This window comes from Carcharodon carcharias, chromosome 9 (assembly GCF_017639515.1).
Source record: "Carcharodon carcharias isolate sCarCar2 chromosome 9, sCarCar2.pri, whole genome shotgun sequence".
NCBI lineage: Eukaryota > Metazoa > Chordata > Chondrichthyes > Lamniformes > Lamnidae > Carcharodon > Carcharodon carcharias.
The window spans coordinates 72,903,437-72,921,288 of NC_054475.1; the positions used below are offsets into that span (position 1 = coordinate 72,903,437).

The 17,852-nt window shown below is 43.3% G+C and overlaps 1 protein-coding gene across 1 annotated transcript in view; it reads left to right on the plus strand.

Moving 5' to 3' along the window:
- The window catches only part of dnaaf6 (dynein axonemal assembly factor 6), a 67,168-nt gene that overhangs the window by 25,134 nt on the left and 24,182 nt on the right, over positions 1 to 17,852 (plus strand). The window contains exon 3 of the mRNA XM_041195930.1: positions 7,335 to 7,440. Coding sequence (XP_041051864.1) covers positions 7,335 to 7,440 — 106 coding nt within the window. The remainder of the gene's footprint in view (positions 1 to 7,334; positions 7,441 to 17,852) is intronic.

Genomic DNA, 17,852 nt, shown 5'->3' on the forward strand with positions numbered 1-17,852 from the left:
GTCGTAAAGACCCATCTGGTTCACTAATGTCCTTTAGGGGAGGAAACCTGCTGTCCTTACCTAGTCTGACCTACATATGACTCCAGACCCACAGCAATGCCCTGTAAACAAGGACAATTAGGGATGGACAATAAATGCAGGCCTAGCCAGTGATGCCCACATCCCATGAATGACTTTTTAAAAAAATCCAGGCTTGGGCTGGCAAGTGGCAGATACATTTGCACCACACAAGTGCTAGGCAATAACCATCTGCAACAAGAGGGAATCTAACCAACTCCTCTTGATACTCAATGGCATTACCATTGTTGAAACCCCCACTATGAACATCCATGGAGTTACCATTGACCAGAAAATGAACTGGACCAGCCATATAAATACTGTGGCTACAAGAGCAGGTCAGAGGCTAGGAATCCTGCAGCGAGTAACTCAGGTCCTGACTCCTCAAAGTCTGACAACCATTAACAAGCCTTAAGTCATGATTGTGATGGAATACTCTCAATTTGCCTGAATGACTGCAGCTCCTCCAACACTCAACAAGCTCAACACTATCCAGGACCACACTTAAATTGGCACCCCATCCACCACATTTATGCCCTCCATCTCCGATGAACAGCAGTGTGTACCAACTACAAGATCTACTGCAACAACTCGCGAAGCATCTTTCAACAGCATCTTCCAAACCCATAATCTCTACCACCTGGAAGGACAAGGAGAGCAGACAGATACATGGGAACACCACCACCTGCAAGTTCCCCTCCAATTCACACACCTTCCTGATACAGAACTATATTGCTGTTCCTTCACTGTCACTGGGTCAAATTCCTGGAACTCCCTAACAGCACTGTGGGTGTACCTACACCACATGGACTGGAGCAGTTCTAGAAGGCAGCTCACCACCACCTTCTCAATGGCAATTAGGGAAGAATAACAATTGCTGACCTTGAGATTGACGCGCATATCCCATGAAAGAATTTTTTTGAAAAGGCCATGTTCTACATTGTTACATGTGACTCCATAGCTCTCATTGAAGGTATCCTGATCCTATGTGGTGGGATGGTGAAAGGGGGCCATGAGCCATGTGTGGAGGGGTATTCCTTCTCACCGAGTAACCATCCTACAGCATATCTTGAAGGCTCCATGACTGCAAGTTGCTGGTGGCGGCAGGATAAAGGAATTGTGGATGTTGTCAAGTTAGCAAGCTTTCACCAGAGAGGTTGTTTGGCTTTTGAGAATTAAATAATTAACATTCATCATGCTGTTAAAAATTTAATTATACCCTAACTTTCTTTGTGTATCTAGTGGGTAAGTACTGCAAATTCACACCCTTCACATGTGTAAATCTTGTGTCTCAAGGTGAGGTCCTAGTGTAGTGAAGCTTGCAGAAGAACAGGGCAATTCGACAGCAGCTCCTGAAGTCATTGCTTAGCTACACACATGCAGAAGCAGAAATTGCTGTCCAATTTAAAAATAATAGTGAGCACAGACAGTATAATTTCTACAGCAAAACCTGATCAATGCCTTTAATTCCCGAGCTCTTTAGGCACTCTGGCCACCCTGTCAGGCTAAATCAGTGTTTGTAATCTCAATGGAATATTCAATCCCAAACTAAGGTTTAAACTTTATATGCTATCTATCACCAAGATGACTTATTTCTACTTCTGCAGTATCACCCACCTATGTCCCCACATCACCAACACTAATCCACCCTCCACTCCCATCTCCATGACTGAAACTGTGAGACATGTCTCTATCACCAACACCCTTTTTACTGGCCTGAAATCCTCCTCCTCTCTCAGTCTCCTCTCCTGCACTAACTTTATTCCTTCCACCCCTCTTGCTGACGATCACTGGCTCCGTGTACGCCAGCATGTATTACACTTAAAATCCTTGCTTAGGATGGTGAGTGGCTTGGAGAGCAACTTGCATGTGGCGGTGTTCCCATGCACCTGCTGCTCTTGTCCTTCTAGTGGTAGAGGTCGCGGGTTTGGAAGGTATTGTGGAAGGAGCCTTGGTGAGTTGCTGCAGTGTATCTTGTGTTACGATTCCTGCTGATGTTTCTGCTGGACAAGCCTGATCCCAGGTTGGAGCCCGGCTTGACAGATCCTAACTTTTATTTTTTGTTTAGATACTTGGAGAGTGGCTGCTGAACAGAGTCACAGGAGTCAGCTGATGAACATTTAACAAGAGAATAAAGAATTTATTAAACAAGAAAAGTAGAACTATATTACAATACTCCTTCAGCCACAACTATACCATTACAGATATATACAAATTTGAAAGGATAACATAAGTTACAAAAGCTATCCTATGCTCTAATGCTCACAGTAGGTACGCGGTCCATGTAAACCAATAGGTGACCTGTGGTCAGACACACCACACTCTGAAACCAAATGACAGATGCCACCACAAACAGATGCTATGAGTCTCTCATCAACTCCTCCCAGACGCTTGTCACATTGTGAGCCAACCAGTCTCACTGAACTCTGTCTTTCACATGAGGCTTTCTCAACCCCACTGTCCAATAACTCGCTTTGGAATCTTCTCCCAAACCAATGATTTCTTTCAGATGCTTTCCGCAAGGGTCCACCTCCAGGGTTTCGAACTCTACCTCTGATGTTCCTCTCCCCTAGGTCACTACATGCATTTTCCTCCACACACACTCTCTCAGTGACTCAGCCATCAACAGTACACCACTGCTTCACATGCTCACAGCAAGGAGTTACAAACCTTCAGCTGTCTCTTTGGACCTTTTGGCCTCTCATTTTAGATCTACCTCCTGCAGCTTTTCGTCCCTTAAGTTTAAAGCTTGGAGTCTTCCTCTGGTCCTCGTTCTTAACTTCATTTAATAGGACCTTTTCCAGGTTCCTGTCCTTCCTTTGATTAGGTCTTCTTGGGACTTGCCCCTGTTTCTGTCTCACTCCTTGGCCTTGGGACCTTTCAGTTCTTTTGGGAAATCTGCAGCTCCCTCTCCCAGTGTCCAGTCTCTCTGGAACCCTGGCTTCAACTTCAGTTTGGGAGTTGCTATTTACCCCTCTGCTCCAGTCTCACCCTGGCAGCTATTTTCAACTGAACTCAAACTGCTTTCTCTTCATTTTTTTCTGTGTGTGTGTGTTTGGGGGGGGTGGGGGGGGTGGAGGGGTCCTATCTCTCTGGACCCCTGTTGCTAGGCAACAGCAGTTTTTTCTACTCTTGTAGAAGCTTTAACTTCCCTTAGAGTCGTAAGACTCATTAGAAATGCAGGTGTACAAACTGCTGTCTCCCTCAAAAATAAAATTAGATCCCAGGTTTCACCTTTTAAAGTGAAACTAAAACTGAACTTGACCATTTCCTAACACACAAATACAGAAATACAAATCAAATTTAAACTTTAAGGCTAAAACTAATTCCTAACACCCACAAATACAAATACTTAAACTGTCTCTATTTCCTAACACTTGTAGATGGTGCACACTGTTGCCACTGTGCCTCGGTGGTACAGGGAATGAATGTTTATGGATGTGGTGCCAAACAGGTTGGCTGCTTTGTCCTGGATGGTGTCCAGTTTCTTGAGTGTTGTTGAAGCTGCACTCATACAGGCAAGTGGGGAATATTCCATCACACTGCTGACGAGTGGCGATACTGAACCACTCTTGTTGATGGAAATTGAAGTCCCTCACCCAGAGTACATTCAGTACTCTTGCCACCCTCAGTCCCTCTTCCACTTGGTGTTCATAATGGAGAAGCACTGATTCATCAGCGGAGGGAGAGTGATACATGGTAATCAGTAGGAAGTTCCTTGCCCATGTTTGACCTGATGCCATGAGACCTCATGGGGTTTGGAGTCAATGCTGAGGATTCCTAGGGCAATCCCTCCTAATGGTACACCAATGTGCCACCACCTCTGGTGGGTCTGTCCTGCTGATGGGACAAACGTAGAAACATAGAAAATAAGAGATGGAGTAGGTTATTCAGCCCTTCGAGCCTCCTCCACCATTCAGTGTGATCATGGCTAATCTATCTTAATGCTATATTCCTGCTCTCTCCCCATACTCCTTGACACCTTTCGAGTCCAGAAATCTATCTATTTCCTTCTTAAATATATTCAGTGAATTGGTCTCTACAGCCCTCTGTGGTAGAGAATTCCACAGGTTCACCACCATTTCAGTGAAGAAGTTTCTCCTCATCTCAGTCCTAAATGACCTACCTCATATCCTGAAACTATGACCCCTTGTCCTAGACCCCTTAACCAGAGGAAACATCATCCCTGCATCCAGTATGTCCAGCCCTGTCAGAATTTTATAAATTTCAATGAGATCTCCTTTCATTTTTCTAAACTCCAGTGAATACAGGCCAAGTCAACCCAATCTCTCTCCATAAGACAACTCTGCCATCCCAAGAATCAGGCTGGTGAACCTTTGCTGCACTTCCTCTATGGCAAGTATATCCTTTCTTGGGTAAGGAGATCAAAACTGCACTCAATACTTCAGGTGTGGTCTCACCCAAGACCCTGTACAGCTGCAGTAAGACATCCTTGCTCCTGTACTCAAGTCCTCTCGAAATGAAGGCCAACATACCACTTGTCTTCTTAACTGCTTGCTGCACCTGCATGCTTGCTTTCAGTGATTTGTGTACAAGGACACCCAGGTCCCTTTGTACATCAACATTCCGCAATCTATCGCCATTTAAATAATACTCTGCCAATCTGTTTTTCCTACTAAAGTGAATAACTTCACACGTTATACTGCATCTGCCATGTATTTGCTCACTCACTCAATTTGTGTAAACCATCTTGAAGCCTCTTAACGTCTTCCTCACTGCTCACATTCCCACCAAGTTTTGTGTCGTCAGTAATCTTGGAAATATTACATTTGGTTCCCTTATCCAAATGTTAGAATCACATCTCTCGAGACTGAATTCTTCTTTAACAAAATGAAAGAACATGGCATGATCTGGACATTTAGCTGTTAACATGGGATTTTTTTTAAGTATTCATAAGTTCACCTTGGAACTGTCAACAAGGTAGGCCTCTTTCAAGAAATTATCTGACCTTCATGGTACATGATGAAGATCTGGTTGTTTGTTTTGAATGGCAATCCCTTTAACTTGGAGAAAACAACTGAAAAGGAAGGTTGGTAATTTGCTGGAAATCACATAGGTGAGTGGGAAAATACTTAAGTTGTGAACCTGCTTGTTTTGAAGGCAGTTTTGTTGGAGAATAAGCTGAGGAAGGAAGGCTACCCTAATTGGCTCTCTTTCTCCGCTTTCTATGCAATTGTGTATGGCTATGAACCTATAGCCAGACAGCTCTCATCTGAGTGTAACTAGTCTGCATTTGGATCTGTAAAACTGAGACCAGTTGGTGAGAACTTCCAGACATTCACCAGGACCAAGGGACACATCGAGACCCTGCAGACTTTATCCTTTATTTTTTTACACCCATCCTCCAGAGCCCACCTCTGCAGAGAGACTGTATCCATTTGTCTTTGTGTGTGTGTGCTGGAGGAATTCTTTATGAAGAGATGGATAGTTATACTTCCCGATTATAATCGTGCACTAACCAGTTCTTGAAACTTGTTTAAAAGAAGTTTTGTTTCATAATAAATTAATCATTGAGTTTTTTGAAAGAAGCCTGTTCAGAGTCTCTTTTCTTCTAGGTACTAGATGTATAGCTAAACAATTGGCCATTTTGGTGAGCAAATTAACCATTTAAATAAATGGTATGGCCTGTGGAGTAGTGGGGATTGTTATTTCGTGCACTCCACCCATCCCAGTCGTAACATAAATCATTGATATATATATTGTGAATAGTTCAGGCCCAAGCACTGATCCCTGCGGTACCCCAATAGTCACTGCCTGCCACTCTGAAAAAGGCCCATTTATTCCTACTCTCTAATTCCTGTCTGCTAACCAATTTCAATCCATGTCCATATATTACATCCATCCCATGTGCTTTAATTTTGCATAATAACCTCTTCTATGGGAATTTACCAAAAGCTTTCTGAAAATCCAAACACACCGCATCCACTGGTTCTCCCTTATTTATTCTGCTAGTTACGTCCTCAAAAAAACTCCAGTAGTTTTAACAAACATGATTTCCTCAGGGATGGTGATGATTGGAACATTGTAAGGTATGATTCAGTGAATATGACTATGTTGGGCTGTTGCTTGAGGAGCCTGTGGAACAGCTCTCCCAATTTTGATACAAGCCCCCAGATGTTATTAAGGAGGGCTTTGCAGGGTTGACATACTGGGTTTGTCATTGTCACTTCCAGTGCCTAGGTCAATTTCTGGTTTCATTCCTCCTGAATTTCATAGCAGTTGATACTACTGAGTAGCTTGCTCAGCCATTTCGAGGGCATTTAAGAGTCAACCACATTGCTGTGGGTCTGGAGTCACATGTAGGTCAGAACAGGTAACGACAGCAGATTTCAGACTTTAGTGAACTAGATGGGTTTTTAATGACAAACGATTCATGGTTACCATTACTGAGACTTGCTTTTAATTCCAGATTTTATTAATTTAATTACATTCCACCGGCTGTCACAGTAGAATTTGAACGCCTGTCCCCAGAGTATTAGCCTGGGCCTCTGAATTACTAGTCCAGCGACATTGCCACAATGCTACTGCCTCCCCTCAACTTGCAGCTCAGCCAGTTAAGGTACTGAAGGACAGCTAGGATCTGTGAGCATGTTAAACTCTTCAGACCAAAATTGGAAACAACTCTTGCTAAATTAAGCATTGCAAACATGAGTTTCCTAATGTGGAATGTTCACAGATCTATAGCATGGGTTGCAGCAGGATTGATTTGAGGAACACTATTGATGAGTGTCCTCTACTCCCCTTGACCTTGCGGGACCAGTACTCCATTCTCCAACACTAATACCCTACACCATGGGAAAATTGTGTAGTACTGTCACCAAACATCTACATTCAGATAGGGCAACCACTACACCCACAGAGGTTTCTGAGTTGTATAAATCATGGTGGGGGTCCCTAGACCCTAGTCTGTTCTAAATCAATGTTTGATCCAAATCAAAGCAGCAGCAAGGGGTCCTGCATGAGAGAGGGGCAATCACTAGAAAATCTAAGTGCAGATATCAGGTGAGGACTGGATAGGCTGTAATGTGGTGCATTGCCAACATTCACTTCCAAAACTGATGCAAGAATAATGGTCCATTGGGTGAGGAATGATAGGCTGGTTTCCCAGCAAAGACACAACATCTTCAGGAGAGGAGGTTTAAAAGATGCAGTAAAATGACGTACAACAGTTTGTAAGGCTTTACCAATTCCAGCTCCTAAAGTGAAGGAAAGAAAAAGATGTAATATCTAATTGCCTTCACATTCTCCTTAAACAGATTCCAACCCTGAGAAGCCTACCAACACAAAACAAATCTGGGCAGAGGATGATGTGCCTGAGGGTTCAGAGTTTGAGGATATCTGGGATCCAAGACAACAGCCTGAGTAAGTAACTGGATTTCTATGTACTAAAGGGGATACAATTTGTTCCATATCACGCACAATTTCCTGTCAATATTAGCACACAACATTCAAAACATTCCTATTGCATTCATCTGTCTCTAATAACTAATGCCGCTGAAAAAAGACATTTTGTCTAAGCTTTTCATCTTGCACTCATCAGGACACTTGCAAGAATACCAATGTCAGGGGAAGAACAATTTTATACTGCATGAAAAGGGAGTGCTGATTGGTTGGCGTGTGGACTCTGATTGATAGAGTTGCTCGCAGTGTGGCACATTTTCTTGTACTAGAAGCTACATATATTAATACACAGGGCCCTGTTCTTTGCAGACAGAGAGAACATGTCCACACATTGTGCCTGTTTCAGTTAAACAAAATAAGGGATAGCCATTCACTGGTTCATTCTTTATGACAATGCCTCTATCAATCAGAGTCCAATCAGTACTCTCTTCTCATGCAGTATAAAGGTGTTGCTTCCCTTGACAGGAAGAGATAAAGCACACAAATATAACAGTAAATCAAGAGATGAAACTAGAAGTTATGAAAAGAATAAAAGGATAAAACTAAGAGCTTTGTATCTGCATGTACATAGCATTTGAAACAAAACAGATGAACTGAGAGCGCACATAGAAATAAATAATTACTATTTGATAGCCATTACAGAGTCATGGCTGCAGGAGGACATGGATTGGGAACTGAATATTGAAGCATATGGGATATTTAGGAAGGATGGGAAGTGAGGAAAAGGTGGAGGGGTGGCTCTGTTAGTTAATGATGGTATTAACACAATAGAGAGGGATGACCTAAGTTCAGGAAGCCAGGATATGGAAACAGTTTGGGTAGAGATGAGAAATGGTAAAGGCACTTGCAGGAATTGTGTACAGGCTCCCTAACAGTAACTACATAGTAGAGTGGAGCATAAAAGAAGAAATAATTAGAGCTTGTCAGAAAGGCATGGGGATAACCATGGGAAATTTTAATTTACATATGGTCATATAGCCTAAATGAACATTGAATGTTTTCAGGATAGTTTCTTAGAACAGCATGTTCTAGAGCCAACCAGACAGCAGGCTATACTAGACCTGGTGTTGTACAATGAGATGGGAGTAATTAATGATCTTATAGCGAAGGTGCCCCGAGGTAGCAGCAACCATAATAAGATTGAATTTTACATTTGGATTGAGGAAGAGAGAAGTGGGTCTGAGACCTTAAATAAGAGCAATTATGAGGGCATGAAAGCTTGGCTAGCTCAAGTGAATTGGCAAGTTATGTTAAGGGATAGGTCATTAGAGATGCACTGGCTAATATTTAAGGGGATATTTCAGAATGAACAGAATAGAGACATTCCAACGAGTAAGAAAAAGTGCAAGGGATGGACACACTATCCGTGGTTAACTAGAAAGGTTAAATATAGTATCAAACTTAAAGAAAAAGCATCTAATTGTGCAAAGACAGGTGGCAGGTCAGAAGACTGGACAGAATATAAGGAACAGCAAAGAATGACTAAAAGATTAATAAGGAGGGAAAAATTAGAGTATGAAAGAAAGCTTGCCAGAAATATAAAAACAGATAGTAAGCGGTTTTATAAATATTTTAAAAAGAAACCAGTTTACAAAGTGAGCATTGGCCCTATAGAAAGTGAGTCTGGAGAATTGATAATGGAATACAAGGAGATGGCAGATGAATTGAACAGGTATTTTGCATCAGTTTTCACTGTAGAGGATACAAATAACATCCAAGAAGCAGCTATAAACCAGGAAATGGAAGTAGGGGAGAAAGCCAGGAAAATTAGTCACCAGAGAAGTGGTACCGAGTAAATTGTTGGAGCTGTGGGCTGACAAGGGTCCGGGTCCTGATAGACTTCATCCTCGGGTCCTAAAAGAAGTGTCTAGTGAGATAGTTGATGCACTGGTTTTAATTTTCCAAAGCTCTCTAGATTCGGGGAAGGTCCCATTAGATTGGAAGATAGCAAAAGTAACTTCATTATTCAAAAAGGAAGGGAGACAGAGAGCGGGAAACTACAGTCCAGTTAGCTTAACATCTATAATAAGGAAAAGATTAGAAGCTGTTATTAAAGAAGTTATAGCAGGGCACTCTGATAAGTTGAAGGTCATCAGGCAGAGTCATCATGGTTTTGTGAAAGGGAAATCACATTTAACCAACTTATTGGAGCTCTTTGAGGAAGTAACTTGTGCTGTGGATAAAGGAGAACCTGTAAACGTACTGTACTTAGATTTCCAGAAGGCATTTGATAAAGTGCCACATCAAAGGATATTGTGGAAAATAAAAGCTCATGGTACAGGGGGTAACATATTGGCATGGATAGAAGATTGCCTGGCTAATGGAAAGCAGAGTGTAGGCATAAATGGGTCTTTTTCAAGTTGGCAAGATGTAACGAATGGTCTGCCACAGGGATCAGTGTTGGGACCTCAACTGTTTACACCTTATATAAATGACTTGGATGAAGGAATTGAAGGGATGGTTGCCAAATTTGCTGATGACACAAAGACAGGAAGGAAAGTAAGTTGTGAAGAGGACATAAGGAGGCTACAAAAAGATATAGATAGGTTAAGTGAGTGGGCAAAGATCTAGAAATGGAGTATAATGTGGGAAAATGTGAAATTGTCCATTTTTGCAAGAAGAATAAAAGAGAAGCATATTATCTAAATGGTGATAGATTGCAGAGCTCTGAGATTCAGAGGGACCTAGGTGTTCTAGCGCATGAAAAGTTTATTATGCAGGTACAGCAAACAATGAGGAAAACTAATAGAAAGTTATCATTACTTGTGAGGGGAATTGAATACAAAACTAGGGAGGTTATGCTTCAGTTGTACAGGGCACAAGTGAGACCACATTTGGAGTACTGTGTAATATTGGTCCTCCTATTTAAGATGGATGTAAATGCATTGGAAGCAGTTCAGAGAACATTTACCAGACTAGTACTTGGAATGGATGGATTGTCTTATGAGAAAAGGTAGGACAGACTAGGCTTGTGTCAGCTGGAGTTTAGAAGAGTAAGAGGCGACTTGATTGAAACATATAAGATCCTGAGCGGCCTTGACAAGGTGGTTGGGAAAATGATGTTTCCTCTGTGGGAGAATCTAGAACTAGGGGTCACTCTTTAAAAATAAGGGGTTGCCCATTTAAAATAGAGATGAGGCAAAAACTTTTTCAGTCAGAGGGTCATGAGTCTTTGGAACTCTTTTTCTGAAAAGGTGGTGGAAGCAGAGTCTTTGAACATTTTTAAGGCAGAGGTGGATAGATTCATGGTAAGCAAGGGTGATAGGTTATCAGGGGTAGGCGGGATGCAGATTTCAGGTCAGCCACGATTTTATTCAATTGTGGAGCTGTAGGGGGTGGTGGTGTGTGTCAGCTTCACCTCTGACTTCTGAGCGGTCCGAATTGCTCCCACTCCCCCGGTTCTAGACATTGGACTTATTTGGGGGTTGTGACAAAGTGCAGCAGACAACTGGTTTTGGTGCAAGAAAAAACTGGGTTTATTGAAGTCACAAATGATCTTATAACATTAGGATTCACTGAGATTATACAGATCTACAAAGTACACTTAGTTAAGAATGGGGAACACACAGCATAATGAGGGAAAATCACGCTACTAATCCCCTTACCCTTGTCTCCCACTCTTGAAACCTAACTAAATTGAACTAGGAGAGGTCAGGGATCATGCTCACCAACCAGGGTTCCTTGATTGTTCAAAATCCAGCCAGGTAAGCTGGTTGCAGTTTTGGGGTACACTCTTTGTGTCCTCTGGGGCCTGCCGTCCCCACGTGGTCCTGGTCTGTGGAATCTGCAAAGGTTCTTCAGTTGGGTGGAGGGCGTGGTCGTGGGTGGTCAATCTTCGTGGAGGGATGCGGTTGCGGCCTTGTTGTCTTCAGTTGAGCCTGCCACCCCGTGCCTCTCGCCGTGATGTTGCCTGCAGACCTGCAAACCTCCAGATCTCCTCCCTCCGCTTGGCTCAGCTACAATTGCTCCAAACTGCTCACTGACCAAAAACTGCTAACTTCAGATCTCTGCCCAATTATACTGTTTTTTTCTAATTTCTTATCTCAATTCAAATCAAGGTTAGTTCTTTGTTTGATTTTGGTAGGCTTCCCCAGGTGATCATTGTCTCGTTTTTAATGGGCTCGCATGATGTTTATCGTTGTCTTCCTGTCCCCGCGACTAGTTTTGAACTGAAAGTCATTGTATATGTGGAATATTGGTGGGTTCACATAATTGCCTTGATTGTCGCCTTCCTGCCTTAGTAGTTAGTAGCGATTACTTATGTAAGATTTTGATGGGCTTTATTTTTGTGTAAGATGAAGTCTTTCTCTGGGTTGATTGTTTTAAGGGGAAGAATGCATATTTTGTCTTCTCTCGTTGTCTGGTTTCAGGTAAAAGTCCAAAAGTCATATCCTTGTTGATGACATGAAAAATGTGGGAATTTTGAGAACCCTTCAGAGCGGACACGAGGAGCTAAATGTGCCATTCCTGCTCCTTGTTCATATGTTTGTATAACATTGGTATTCTTGTGATTATCCTCATGAGTGCAAGACAAAAAATTTTTGACAAAATGTCCTTTTTAAGCAATACTCAAGTTCTATACTACCAAAGGACTATAACTAATATTCTTGAAATGGATCATCATTTCCACATCTGCTTAATATCCTGAAACCTTTTCTCTTGTTTTTTCTTCTTTAAATAATCTCACAGTATCCTAACATGTTCTCTTCCATTCCCTGCTCTCTTCCTATAGATATACTATACCTAATGAGTACAAGCTGGAAAGCTTCGGCAACATTCTCTTTTCACTAATATTCAAGTTTTGTTCTACCAAGCGACTGTTCTTATATATATTTCATATTATCCTTTCAGTCACTTTTCCAGTATGTTGAAACATAGGAACAGGAGTTGACCATTTAGCTCCTTGAGCCAATTCTGCCATTTAATGAGACCATGGCCGACGCCATATACTTTGCCTTTACCACATTTTCCCTTATACCTTTGGGCTAACAGAAATCTATCAATCTTGGATTTAACATTAGTAATTGACTCAGCATCATTGGCTATGAGTTCCACACTTCTATGACCTTTTGCACATAGAAGTGTTTCCTAATTTCACTTCTGAAAGGTCTGGCTGTAATTTTTGGGCTGTATCCCCTGGTCCTAGATTCTCCAAGCAGTGCAAGTAGTTTCTCTCTATCTACCCTGTCAGTTCTACTTAATATCTTGAAAACTTTGATCAAATCACTCCTTAATTTTTTAAACTAGCCAAGACTTGCAAAACAAAACTTTAACAGAATCAAAATTTCTCACTCCCTCCATGTGTAAAAATAGGAATATAAATACCAACTTGTCAAGAGTTTGGCCTTGTAAGTCATAGAGCCTGAAAGTCTAATTGGGAACTGCTTCTTCTTGAGTTGGAAAGGCAGGATTACACATGATGGGCTCAATGTTTTGAAGTAAACGCCCATCTGCCTGTTATAATTTCAGCATCTGTCATCGAAAAAAAAAGTTTCATAACAACAAAGTTCTTATTTAGAATTCAAATCTCATAGCAACGTTATAGCTCACCTTACCTTGAGTCTAGATTTATGTAGCAGCATGCCCATTGAGTTAAACTGTCGAGAAACTCTGGGCAGTATAGAGTTATCATCTACAACTCTAAAATCAATACTGATATATTCTTTTAATTCCCAGCTATGCCTGTCTCTTTATGGGATATGTGGAACATTCCTTGTTCCAGTCCTACTCCGGCCCCCTTCCACAACTCTTTCTCTGGTACATCGATGATTACTTCGGTGCTGTTTCATGCTCTCGTCGGGACTTGGAAAAATTTTATTAATTTTGCTTCCAATCTCCACCCCTCCATCATTTTCACATCATCCATCTCTGACACTTCCCTTCCCGTCCCTTCCTTGACCTCGCTGTCTCAATCTCTGGTGATAGACTGTCCACCAATATCCATTACAAGCCTACCAACTCCCACAGCTACCTCGACTACAGCTCCTCACACCCCGCTTCCTGTAAGGACTCCATTCCATTCTCTCAGTTCCTTCGCCTCTGTCGCATCTGTTCTGATGATGCTACCTTCAAAAACAGTTCCTCTGACATGTTTTCCTTCTTCCTTAACCGAGGATTTCCACCCACGGTCGTTGACAGGGCCCTCAACCGTGTCCGGCCCATCTCCCGCGCATCTGCCCTCACGCCTTCTCCTCCCTCCCAGAAACATGATAGGGTCCCCCTTGTCCTCACTTATAACCCCACCAGCCTCCGCATTCAAAGGATCATCCTCCACCATTTCCACCAACTCCAGCATGATGCCACCATCAAACACATCTTCCCTTCACCCCCCCGGCGGCATTCCGTAGGGATCGTTCCCTCCGGGACACGCTGGTCCACTCCTCCATCAGCCCCTACTCCTCAACCCCTGCCTATGGCACCTCCCCATGCCCACGCAAAAGATGCAACACCTGCCCCTTCACTTCCTCTCTCCTCACTGTCCAAGGGCCCAAACAATCCTTTCAAGTGAAGCAGCATTTCACTTGCATTTCCCCCAACTTAGTCTACTGCATTCGTTGCTCCCAATGTGGTCTCCTCTACATTGGAGAGACCAAACGTAAACTGGGCGACCGCTTTGCAGAACACCTGCGGTCTGTCTGCAAGAATGACCCAAACCTCCCTGTCGCTTGCCATTTTAACACTCCACCCTGCTCTCTTGCCCACATGTCTGTCCTTGGCTTGCTGCATTGTTCCAGTGAAGCCCAATGCAAACTGGAGGAACAGCACCTCATCTTCCAACTAGGCACTTTACAGCCTTCTGGACTGAATATTGAATTCAACAACTTTAGGTCTTGAGCTCCCTCCTCCATCCCCATCCCCTTTCTGTTTCTTCCCCCTTCCTTTTTTTTTTTCCAATAAATTATATAGATTTTTCTTTTCCCACCTATTTCCATTATTTTTAAATCTTTTATGCCCTGCTAGCCTTTCCACCCCACCCCCACTGGAGCTGTACCTTGAGTGCCCTACCATCCATTCTTAATTAGCACATTCGTTTAGATAATATCACCACCTTCAATGCCTGTGTTCATTTGTTCTTTTGTCTGACATCTTTTGATTATCTGCTCCTATCACTGCTTGCTTTGTCCCTACAACCACACCACCTCCCCAACTTCTCCTCTCCCCGCAGCACCCCCCCCCCCCCCCCACCCACCCCCCGCCCCACCACCACACCTTAAACCAGCTTATATTTCACCCCTTTCCTAAGATTCACTCAGTTCTGTTGAAGGGTCATGAGGACTCGAAACGTCAACTCTTTTCTTCTCCGCCGATGCTGCCAGACCTGCTGAGTTTTTCCAGGTAATTCTGTTTTTGTTTTGGATTTCCAGCATCCACAGTTTTTTGTTTTTATATTTTTTTTAATTCTCTTAATTCATTTGACAACTTTTTGAAAACGTTTACATTCCAATCCAGTGAATTTTAAATTTTAGTATGAAGAGTAGCTTTCAAATAATAAGTTGTATCAAATAATTGTCCACACCATTTTGCTACACTTAACCAATTCCTTTGTCTCATTCACTCTTCTCATGCCATTCCCATCCCATTCCTTCCATCTCTCCCATGCCATCCCCATCCAACTCTTGCCATCCCCAAATCAATTCTGATGTATTCTTTTAATTCACTTGACAGCTTTTCTAAAACGTTTTCATTCATATTTAGTGAAGCTTCGCGCCAAATTTTGTAGAGTTGATGAGGGTCACGGTGGAGAGCCAGCAAAAGCCCCATGTTGCCTCTTCTGGGAAGATCCACTGCATTTTGTGCCACTCAGGTACTTAACACGCCGGTGGTGGGCTTCCCCCTGGGATCAAGGACACTGGGGCGGAAGTCCCACCCACCAGCAGCACCACCAAAAAGGCAATGGCTGCTGCTGATACTACACCCACCCGGGCCTCTGATCAAGAAGGGACCCAGGGCACAGGTGAGTGATGGTGGGAAGCAGGTCCTGGGAAGGGGGTTGGAGGGCAGCGGTGGGGGAGGGTGACGCCTAGTAGGAAAAAACCGTTCAGACTAGTACCCTTATTTCCCAGTTTTTACTGGTGTTCCATTTTAAGGTATACAAGACCAGTTCGGACCAGTATTCTTATTTCCCAGTTTTTACTGTTTTTCGTAGTGGGCAGCAAGTGCAGAGAATTGGCTGTAAGCAGACACTGCCCTCTTGTTACTGGGTCCCTTGATCAGGCACTGAGTGCCTTTAAGCATGGGGCTTTCCTTCCCGCCAGCACTCACCCCCCACCCAAACTCCTCCAAGGAGTTTCCCACATTTTGAGCCCCACCCTATTGCTGATTTAATATCAATTGGCGACCCTCCATGGACCTTCCCTCCCCAGAGTTAATCAGGCTGGTAACAGGATCCACACCTGCCACCTCCTGCCTGATTAAATTTCTACCCCACCAGCAAATTCACCATGGGGAAGGGCACAAAATTCTGCCCTTCACTGTAAGCCCCGAGAATGGCTTTCAAATAATAATTTGTATGAAATAATTGTCCCTGCCATTTTGCCACACTTAGTCAATGCCGTCATCTCATTCACCCTTCCTATGCCATCCCGTTCTCATGCCATTCTATCTTTCCCATACCATCTCTCTCATACCATTCCCATCTCATTCCTTCCATCCCTCCTGTACCACCCCTATCTCTTCAATGAAACCCATTCCATCCCTCATGGAAACAATCCTCTCAGCCAGGATAACTTTTTTGTTTGACTCCCCTTACCTTCCTTCCTCCAATCTCCACTCTGCCACCACTGATGCCAACCAGTCTTCTAATTCTTTCGATCTGTCCTGTAATTTAACCTTTAGTATCCAGGTAACATTCTAGGAAGTCTACGCTGAACACCCTGCAAAGCCAATATTTCCTTCCTAAGGTGTGGTGCTCAGATCTGGACACAGTACTTTTTAATTTGGAATGTGAGCGTTGCTGACAAGGCCAGGGATTGTGACATGCCTGACCTCGAAACACTTGTGTTATAAAAGCCAGCATGCCATTAGACTTTTGATTATTTTTATGCCTATTCATGTCATTTTAATGACCTGTGTACCTGGACCTCCAAGTCTTTTTGAACCTCCATTGCATCTAGCTTTTCACCATTTAGAAAATACACTGATCTATCCTTTTTAGAACCAAAATGAAAATCTCAGATTTGCTTCTGTTGAAATCCATTTGCCAAAGTTTTGCCCATTCACCTAATGTATTAATATCTCTGTAATTTTATGCTTCCATCTGTACGGCATACAATGCCACCTATCTTTGTATTTGAAACCAGATGGAACACCCAGCATTGACTTAGGCACCGGAAGCGACAATGGTAATCTCAGCCTTGTTGACCCTACAAAGTCCTCCTTATGAATATCTGGAGGCTTGTGCCAAAATTGGGAGAGCTGTCTCAAGACTAGTCAAGCAACAGCCTGACAAAGTCAACCTCACAGAATTATACCTTACAAATAATGTCCCAGACACCACCATCATGATCCCTGGGTATGTCCTGTCCCACCGGCAGGACATACCCAGCAGAGGTGGCGGCACAGTGGTATAGAGTCATGAGTGAATTGCCCTGGGAGTCCTCACATCGACCCATGAAGCCTCGTGGCATCAGGTCAAACATGGGCAAGGAAACCTCCAGCTGATTACCATGTACCGTTTCCCCCCCCCCCCACCTCCCACCCCTCCTCCCTTCAGATTCAGTACTCCTCCATGTTGAACACCTCTTGGAGGAAGCACTGAGGGTGGCAAGGGCGCATAATGTATTCCGGGTGGGGACTTTCAGTGTCCATGACCAAGAGTGTCTCGGTAGTACCGCTAATGGCCAAGCTGACCAAGTCCTAAAGGATATAGCTGCTAGATTGGGTCTGCAGCAGGTGGTGAGGGAACCAACAAGAGGGAAAACATACTTGACCTCATCCTCACCAACCTGTCTGCTGCAGATGCATCTGTCCATGACAGTATCAGTAGGAATAACCACTACACAATCCTTGTGGAGATGAAGTCCCACCTTCACATTGAGGACACCTTCAATTGTGTGGTGTGCCATTACCGCCTTGCTAAATGGGATAGATTTCAAACAAATCTTGCAACTCAAGACAGGGCATCTATGAGGCACAGTGGGCCATCAGCAGCAGAATTGTACTCGAACACAATCTGTAACCTCAAGGCCTGGCATATCCCCCACTCTACCATTACCACCAAAACAGGGGATCAACCCTGGTTCAATGAAGAGTGAAGGAGGGCATGTCAGGAGCAGCACCAGGCATACCTAAAAATAAGGTGTCAGTCTGGTAAAGCTGCAACACAGGACTAATTGTGTGCCAAACAGCATAAGCAGCAAGCGATAGACAGAGCT